At 47.1% G+C, this 8941-nt stretch overlaps 1 protein-coding gene across 1 annotated transcript; it reads right to left on the bottom strand.

Annotated features, from left to right (window-relative positions):
- Window positions 1–4977: 4977 nt before the first annotated feature.
- Window positions 4978–8681, bottom strand: LOC138752933 (DNA-directed RNA polymerase II subunit RPB1-like). The gene is made up of 2 exons (XM_069915542.1): window positions 8571–8681; window positions 4978–5760 (listed from the first exon to the last, which is right to left on the bottom strand). The coding sequence occupies exons 1-2, from the start codon at window positions 8679–8681 to the stop codon at window positions 4978–4980; spliced, it is 894 nt and encodes a 297-aa protein (XP_069771643.1).
- Window positions 8682–8941: the final 260 nt, after the last annotated feature.

Raw genomic sequence — 8941 nt, 5'->3', positions numbered from 1 at the left:
ACATCACATAGATCCCAGAGATTCTTTTTGGTTTGGGCGATGCAGAATTACCCCTTCAATGCCATATAAAACAGAGACAATATTGAGATGTAAACAAATAAGGAAATGTAAACAAATCGACTGTACAATACAGAGAGAAAAACATCAATAAAGTGTAAAAGTAAGTGCCCTTAAATAAGTCCCCGATTGAGTTTATTGTTGAGGAGTCTGATGATAGCAGCTGTTCCTGAACCTGATGGTGCATCTCTTGTGCCACCGATACCTCTTTCCTGATGGTAGCAGCAAGAACAGAACGTGTGCTGGGTGGTGTGGATTCTTGAAGATTGCTGCTGCCCTCCGATGGCAGCATTCCAGATGTTCTCGTTGGTGAGGAGAGTTTTGCCTGTGATGTTCTGGGCTGTGTCCACTTGCTTTCAGAAGGCTTTACACTCAAGGTTATTGATGTGCCCATACGAGACGGGGATGCAGCCAATCAGCACACTTTCTATCACATCTCTGTTGAAATTTGCCAGGGTTTCCCATGTCATAGCAAACCTCAGCCAATCCCTGAGGAAGTACAGGTGCTGATGTGCTTTCTTCACAACGCCATTTGTGTGTTGGGTCAAAGAAAGATCGTCTGTGATAATGACTCTCAAGATCTCAAATTTACTCACCCTCTCCACCACTAATCCCCTGATGATCACTGAACCATACACCTCTGGTTTTCCCTTTCTGATGTCCATATTCATCTCCTTGGTTTTCGTGGCATTGAGTGGGAGCTGATTGTTAGTGCACCATTCAACCAAGTTTTCAATCTCCCTCCTGCATGCTGTCTCATCGCCCCATTATATGTAATCCACTACCATGGCACCATCAGTGAATTTGGAGATGGTGTTGTTGTACTGAGCTACGCAGTCATAATTTCATAATGAGCAGAGCAGGGGCTAAGAACACAACCCTCTGGTACTGGTGTAGATTGTAGAGGAGAGGTTCTTACCGATCTTCACTGATTGTGGACAGGTGGAGAGGAAATTCAGCATCCAATTACACAGTGGTGTGTTGAGTCCCAAGATCTTGGAGTTTGCTGATCAATTTTGAGGGGATGATGGTGTTTAATGTCGAACTGTAGTCGATAAAAAAGCATCCTGAAGTATGTATCTTTGCTGTCCAGGTGTTCCAGGGATCTGTGTTGAGCAAGTGAGATGGCATCCACCAGAGGCCTACTGCTATGATTGCAAATTGGAACGGATCCATTTCGCCACTCAGACAGGAGTTGATAGGTTTCAGCACCAGCCTTTCAAAACACCTCCTCAATTCTGACTGAGGTCCACTGGTCAATGGGTCGAGGTTCAAGGTTCAAGACTCCTTTTATTTTCATGTAATAATGCTATAAAAATATTAAAAACATGATAAATGTAACTTTTGTCTGCCATAAGGCAAATAAAGAGTCAGTAGCTATAAGCCCAGCTCCCCACAGTAAGGTAAAGGTTGCATTTTTGGCATGCAACCTTTAGACATTTAGAACGTAACGTACATGGAATTCTTTAACTTTGTTTACGATAAAGAAGACAGAGAGTTGCCACTTTGTACAGCGCCCCTCGCAGAAATGAGGCCGCAGCAAGGAATGAACTCACGACCCCTGGTTTACAAGGTCAGTGCTTTAACCACTGAGCTACTGGAGTGGAAAGAGAATCAAAAGAGCAATTGTTCAGAGCCACAGTCTGTGGATTCGCCTCCTGTGCTCCTCAGCTTCTGTAGCTACACAGACTCCTGTTCAATTCATTGGCAATATCATGGCCAATCCCTTCATGAGCGAAGATGAATATGGTGCCTTGTTGCTCTTCTGCCCTCACAGAACTTTTTGTAGTTGTTGGCACAATGCGATATGCCACTGCGAATCGCAGAACGCCATGCAGGGTGATTTTTTGCGAGGTCTTCCCAGTCAATATGGTTGACATGGAAAGACTGGAGACTGTGCTTGAATATATCTTTGTAGCGAAGACGTGGGCAGCCAACAGTGCGGGGAGCATCTGGTAGCCCACCATAGAAGAAATCTTTGGGCAATCAGCCATCCTCCATATGGACAATGTGGCCAGCCCACTGCAGATGGTGCATGCAGAAGATTGAGTAGAGGTCTGTACTTCCAGTCTTCTTCAGGATTGGATGTTTGTGACTCTGTCGAGCCATCGAATTGGACAGTGGCCTGCATGTTGCTATGAAATTGGACGATGATGGACAGGAGTGTGTCTGGGCAGCCAAGAAGTTTTAAGACATGGAATAGGCCTGTGGAACTAACATTGTCAAAGGCCTTGGTGAGGTCGATGATGCACACATGTAGGGGTTTGCGTAGTATGATGCATCTCTCTTGCAGTTGGCGGGAGGTGAGGACCATATCGATAATTGATGGAGATGGTCGAAAGCCACATTGGCTTTCAGGCTGTATTCTGTTGGCGATGAGGATTGCACGACAGATTATCTTACATACAAGACTGAGCAGTGAGATGCCACGGGAGTTGTTGCCATCTTGTTGGTCACCTTTGTTCTTGAACAGGGTCACAAGGTTCGCATCCTGCAGATTTTTGGGGATGCAGCAGTGGATCCAACATATTTTGATTAGTATTCTGAGCTTGGCGATGAGCGCCTTGCCACCAAGCCTCATGATCTCAGAGGAGATACCATTGATTCAGGGTGATTTGTTATTTTTCATGCAATGGACTGCTTTTGTGACATCGGTGATGGTAAAATCAGCATCTTGCTCCGCTAGGACTGGTACTTGCGGCAGGGTGTTGTTGATGATTTCAGGGTCCACATCGATTGGTGTTGTGTAATACAAGCTCCAGATCCAAATCTTCGACATGGTCAGGAGGCCTTCATCATCCGAGACCCTTCAGAAGCCCTTCTTGCCCTCAGCACCCTCTCAAATCCCATTTCCAACAGGGATTCCCATAAGCCAGTCTCCAGCAGCCCGCGGCCCGAGGGATCCCTTGAATGTAACGCATGCGCATCCTGTGTGGCTCCTTCAGCCGCTGAGCCCCTTTCTGATCCACTGTCATGGTCACTGAGCTGTGGAATCATCTCCCATGCTTCATCTTCTCAACAGGGATGTTCTCTCCATTTCTGGTGCCCTGGACAGATCTGCTGGTCTCTCGAGTCTGCAACACTAGTGGCCACTGCTATGCACAGGTGCCGCCATACAGGCTCCAGATCTCAACAGGTGTAGGGTTTTACTTACTAATAACCTTGTCTCATTTAGCATGTGGTTGAAAGCCTGTATGGAGCCACTGGCATTAGGACTGGGTGGTTGAATCCTTTAGCCCAGTGCTGTGGCTCTCCTCTCCGCTCTCTGGGTCTGCACCCGTGGCAGTGGTGCTATTACAGCCCATTTGGCAGTGCCACCATTTATTGACCGATGGCACAGAAGCTTCATAACACCTCCAGAATTAGATTCCAACCTGGCCAGCACGTGTTCCATGCGGAATTTGGTCCAAACATTTGGCTTTAAAGCAACAGGCATTATCTCATTCAAGCCCCATTTTAGCACCTTTGATTGCAATGATAACCCAGTTTTGGAGAAATAGAATGGTCTTGCTTATCTATTTGCCCATTGCCCCAACTCTAGCCAAACTCTGAGAATGGGCTCCTAGGCATAAATTCACATCTCTAACTTTCCACGTTGGCACCATAATTTCTGTTATTTGAACAAAACCCAAAATCACGTCTTGCAGGCAGGATACAGGCAAATGGTACTTTCATGTCCCACATTTGATGGTGTGGTCCAAATGATGGACCTTCCACTACATTTTGCATTGTGATCAATGATTTCATTTTGTACTCTCACTGGGATGGATGAATTCCAACATGAACATTGGAGGTTCAGCTGATTTGGGAGTCAAAATGGCCAGCGATGTTTTGTGATGCATTGAGCTGCTGCAAGACCTTCCTGATGAGAATGTGATAGTGAGTGTTTCCCTTTCTATTTGGGTGTCACCTCATTCTCTTTTGGTCAAAGTGTGGGCTGCAAAAGCAACTTTATTTGCTGCTAGTCGCTTTTAACAAAGCTCTTCATTGCTCCAAGCTCAGAGCCTGAAGTATTGCTCCCGAACATGGGTGGTGTTGGAATGTTCTAGACGTTGAAGACATAACTCCAGCTTACCATTATTGGAAGTACTTGATCACGTCCATCTTTCTTCAATAAGTGATGATAGGAGTCCAATGTTACTAAGAATGGCAGACAATGTACCTCCCAAGAATGAGCACAGTTTTCAGGCCTTCTCATAAAGTCTTGTACATTTTCTTTCACGGACTAAAATTCCATGTGCCTTTCATCATAACTCAAGTTAAACTGCTTTAACGTGTAGAAAAAAAGAACAATTGTTTTGGTTTCATTTCACATTATATCTGGGTAATTTCTCGAGCACTTTTACACAATTTGAAGATGTTCTTTTTCAATGCAGTGGTAATCAGAATATAAGGGGTGGGGGAGGAGGGAGGAAGGGGCAGAGAGAGGTGTGCATGATAACAGATAGTCATAGAGCTTGAGAGCAGCAGGGACCGCAGAGGGGGAGGAAGGTAGGTATCCCCTTCCCTTTTTATGGATGCTGTATGTACCGCTGAGTTTCTCCAGCTTGTTTGTGTGTTGCACACGACCCCAGGCTCTGCAGATTTTCTTGCTTATTTCCAAAGTTTCCCCGTTAGCTCCTCACAATGACCCAGTAAGACAGGATGGCTGATACTAATTGCCGGATCAAGCCTTGAAACTGTTCAACTGCTGAGAACAAGGGCCAGTAACACACCTCCAAAGCTTAGAGTGGCCACTGGGGGGATGCAGTGGGGGCCCCTGGAGACCGAGTGGTGTAATAGCATATCAGCACATACAACTCCACTTCAAGGATTATGACCTCCCCACACCTGTGTTCATATGTCCAGTATCTGAAGGGCTTTATTTTTTTCTCCAGGACATTCGGGGTACTGGGGTAGGGGAAGTGGAGGGTATTGACATTAGGTGGGTGTATGCTGTGGGGTTGTAGGGCTTCCCGTCGGTTGCAGGGCGTGTGGATGCTGAGGGGTTGTACGGCTTCCCGTTGGTTGAAGGATGGGAGTATGCTGAGGGGGTGTAGGGGTTCCCATTGGTTGAAGTGTGGGAGTATGCTGAGGGGGTGTAGGGCTTCCCGTTGGTTGAAGTGTGGGAGTATGCTGAGGGGTGTGTAGGGCTTCCCGTCGGTTGAAGGGTGGGAGTATGCTGAGGGGGTGTAGGGCTTCCCGTTGGTTGAAGTGTGGGAGTATGCTGAGGGGTGTGTAGGGCTTCCCGTCGGTTGAAGGGTGGGAGTATGCTGAGGGGGTGTAGGGCTTCCCGCCTGTTGCAGGTTTGGAGTATGCTTTGGGGGTGTAGGGCTTCCCATTGGTTGCAGTGTGGGAGGATGCTGAGGGGGTGTAGGGCTTCCCGTTGGTTGAAGTGTGGGAGTATGCTGAGGGGATGTAGGGCTTCCCGTTGGTTGAAGTGTGGGAGTATGCTGAGTGGGTGTAGGGCTTGCCGTTGGTTGCAGTGTGGGAGTATGTAAGTGAGAGTGTACAGCTTCCCGTCATTTGCAGGTTTGGAGGATGCTGAGGGGGTGTAATGCTTTCTGTCGGTTGTCGGGTGGGAGTATGTTGAGGGGATGTAGGGCTTCCTGCCAGTTGCAGGGTGGGAGGATGCTGTGGGGTTGGAGGTCTTCCTGTCAGTTGCAGGTTTGGAGTATGCTGAGGGGTTTTAGGGCTTCCTGTCGCTTGCAGGGTGGGAAGATGCTGAGGGGGTGTAGGGCAGGGGTGTCAAACTCAAATTCACAGAGGGCCAAAATTAAAAACTTGGACTAAGTCGTGGGCCAAACTAAATATTTACTGAAATTTTTCAACAACATCTGCATGTTTTCTCTTCTTTCAACATATGTAATGTTAAACTTTCTTATTAAAATAAATGTTTCATAATAATTTTGGTTAAACTCTTTCCAGAAGAAGCATTAACAAATGAGAAATAAAATATTCAATAAATAATATTTCTCTATAGCCTGTAAGCTCCTTTTAAATGTATTTTTTTTTCACAAGCCAAGTCAAAAAAATAACAACTTGCTTCAATTACAAACAGGTTTGTCTTTTAAAATGATGAACATATAGTCTGCCTCCCACCTGTCTTGAAAGGTCCTGTTTTCTGTCTTTCATTTGGCCATTTTTTGTAAGGGGTTTATTACATGTGAGTTAAGCAACAGGTCGCAGATCCTAATGACAGTAAAGAGAGGAGGTAGGGGCGATTAGCGGGCTGACGGGCTGGCGCCAACACATTTGCAAAGCATTCTGGGATTTGTAGTATCAGCTGTGCATGCGCTATACTGGCGTGGGAGCCAGTGGGCCAGCCCTAACACTTATTTGATATGATCTTGCAGGGCAAATATAATTATATCACGGGCCAAATTTGGCCCGCGGGCCTGAGTTTGACATGTGTGGTGTAGGGCTTCCCATCGGTAAATGGTTGGGAGTATGCTGAGGGGGTGTAGGGCTTCCCGTCGGTTTCAGGGTGGGAGTATTCTGAGTGGGTGCAAGGCTTTCCTAACGAGCACTGGTTATTGGGAGTGCATTGTTCAGCGGGGCCCTTTGGTGTGATGTGATTTTCGGCTGTCCTAGTGTTTGTCATCTTTCGTGCTGTTCCATAGTGGACTGTGACTCTCCCGTGTTGTCCATGATGCTGGCAGGTGCGAGTTCCCTGGTGGCCACTGAGTCTTCCTGTCCATCCCTGAATGCGACTAATGCATAGTGGGGGTTCGCGTGCCTCAGTCTGTTTTGTGGGTCCTGCAATGCTTCCAGAGGAGTATCATCAACCATCTCGGCAGCACTGTGCCTGTCAAGGCTTTCCCAGTAAAAGAAAACATCTGGTCATGTGGTGTCGTGTTAGTGGCGGTACATCACAGCGAGAGTATAGAATGTAAAGCCTCCATTAATACATCTTCCCATCTTGACACTGGCAGGTCTTTTGCCTTTAAGGTCAACAGAACGTTTTTCCAGAGAGTGGCATTTTCCCTTTCTACTTGCCCATTACCCATGGGATTGTAGCTTGTGGTGCGGCTGGTGGCAATATTTCTAACCCGTAGATACTGCTGGACTTGGCACTCATCAAGGCAGCACCCCTGTCTATGTGTATATCGCTGGGGTACTCACACATGATGAAAATGGATTGCATGGACTTTATTACCATGGCTGCCGATACGTCTGGACATGTGATTGCCAAAGGGAAGCGGGATTATTCGTCTATGGCATTAAGGAAATAGATATTCCTGTTGTAGGAAGGGAGCAGGTCTTTAAAGGCGAGGCTGAGATGCTCGTAAGGTCTAGAAGCTTTCATAAGTGTAGCTTTATTGGCCGTTAAAATTGTGGTTTCCTGTCTGCACAGATGGGACAGCCCCTGTTTACTGTCCTTACTTCCTCTACCGAGAATGGGAGATTTTGGGTCCTTATGAAGTGGAACAATCTAGCGACTCCCGGGTGGCCCAGCTCATTGTGCAATCCCTGCAGTTCAGACATGTGGTTGAGGGCTGCACAGATGTCCCTTGAGAGCGTGTTTGGGGCTCATTGAGCCTCCTTGGATGGTAAAGAATGTTGTAATTATACGTAGACAATTCTATCCTCCAGCGCAAGATTTTATTGTGTTTTTTTTAATCTTCCCCCTGTTCTGGTTGTCGAACATAATAACCATGGATCGTTGGTCCATGAGGAGGGTGAAGCATTTACATGCCAGATAATGTCTCCAGTGCCTTATAGCTTCCACAATAGATTGAGCCTCCTTCTCCACTGCCGAGTCTCTCAACTCTAATTACTGTAGGGTCCACGAGAAAAAAGGCATCCGGTAGCCCCTCTGGGTCAGTGTAGCAGCTAGCACTACATCTGAGACATCATTCTCCACTTGGAATGGGATCGTCTCATCTATGGACCACAGGGTTGCTTTTGCAATCAGGTCCCTAATATCTGTGAAGGCTTTGATAGCTGCGGGGAAGAGGGGGAAGGCTGAGGCTTTTATGAGTGGGCGAGCCCTGTCGGCAGAGTTGGAGACCCTCTGTACAAAATATGCGAAAAGTCGCAAGCCTCACTTTCAGGTTTTCTGTGCGATTGGTCTAGGAACGGGCATGTGCGGGCATGGTCCTGTCCGGGCTGATTTTCCCCATTCTGTTCTACATATCCCAGGTTGGCCAGTTAACTAGTGCTAAAGACACATTTGACCATATTATCCTCTGCTGCCTGAAAAAAACATTGAAGGTTAATGTCATATTCAGCATGCGAGTGGCTGCATGCCAACTGATCCCTTCCCCAGGTGGACACTCAGTCCTGGGGAAGCATGTGCGCCCTCTGGAAAATAAGGGTTAGCTGGTGTTGTCTCAGGCATAGCAACCCATCCAGTCGGTCCTGGCAGTAGATCGTGATCGGGATGGCGAGTTGTTGTACGCCTTCTGCCCACGCTTGTCGTGATCCTTTATTGTAATTCAGAAACCCAGGCAGTTGCATGGCAAGTCCCAGTCCCAGTGAATTAAGTTACAGGTGGGGCTCTTGACTGCTCTTTACCTGCTCCAACATACTCTGTCCCCCTCGTAGTCCACGGTCGCTGGGTGACTCCTTCTCTCCACCGCGATTTCAGTCCCGCTGCTCTCCGTCTGGGCCATAATTGGTTGCACATGCGTGGGAGCCATTTCCGTTTCCACATCATTAGATCAGGTTTTGGTGGAGTGGAGATCGTGAGCGAGGGCAGAACTAAATTCCATCACAGTTATATATTACTCTATTAAATTGTGACTAACATGAACCATAGGAGACAAGTGCAAGTTAAACTCTAGTTCCAATAGACTAATATATACAGTTACCTCTTGCCTCTGTGCAAGCCTAAATCAGAATGGAGGAACCTCGGAATAGTCGGCTTTATAGACAAGGTTGTCAGGTGGTGGTCCTGGCG

Source organism: Narcine bancroftii, chromosome 2 (assembly GCF_036971445.1).
Source record: "Narcine bancroftii isolate sNarBan1 chromosome 2, sNarBan1.hap1, whole genome shotgun sequence".
Taxonomy (NCBI): Eukaryota; Metazoa; Chordata; class Chondrichthyes; order Torpediniformes; family Narcinidae; genus Narcine; species Narcine bancroftii.
The sequence above is the reverse complement of the archived record's forward strand: the minus strand, read 5'-3'. Positions and strand labels throughout refer to the sequence as shown.

Bases quoted from the DNA above. Each gene is read 5' to 3' on its own strand.
- LOC138752933 (XM_069915542.1), bottom strand. From the start codon at position 8,681: ATGGCTCCCACGCATGTGCAACCAATTATGGCCCAGACGGAGAGCAGC. The intron at 5,761-8,570 runs GTATGTTGGAGC...ACACCCCCTCAG, and splicing joins TGGACTACGAGGGGGACAGA to CATCTTCCCACCCTGCAAGC.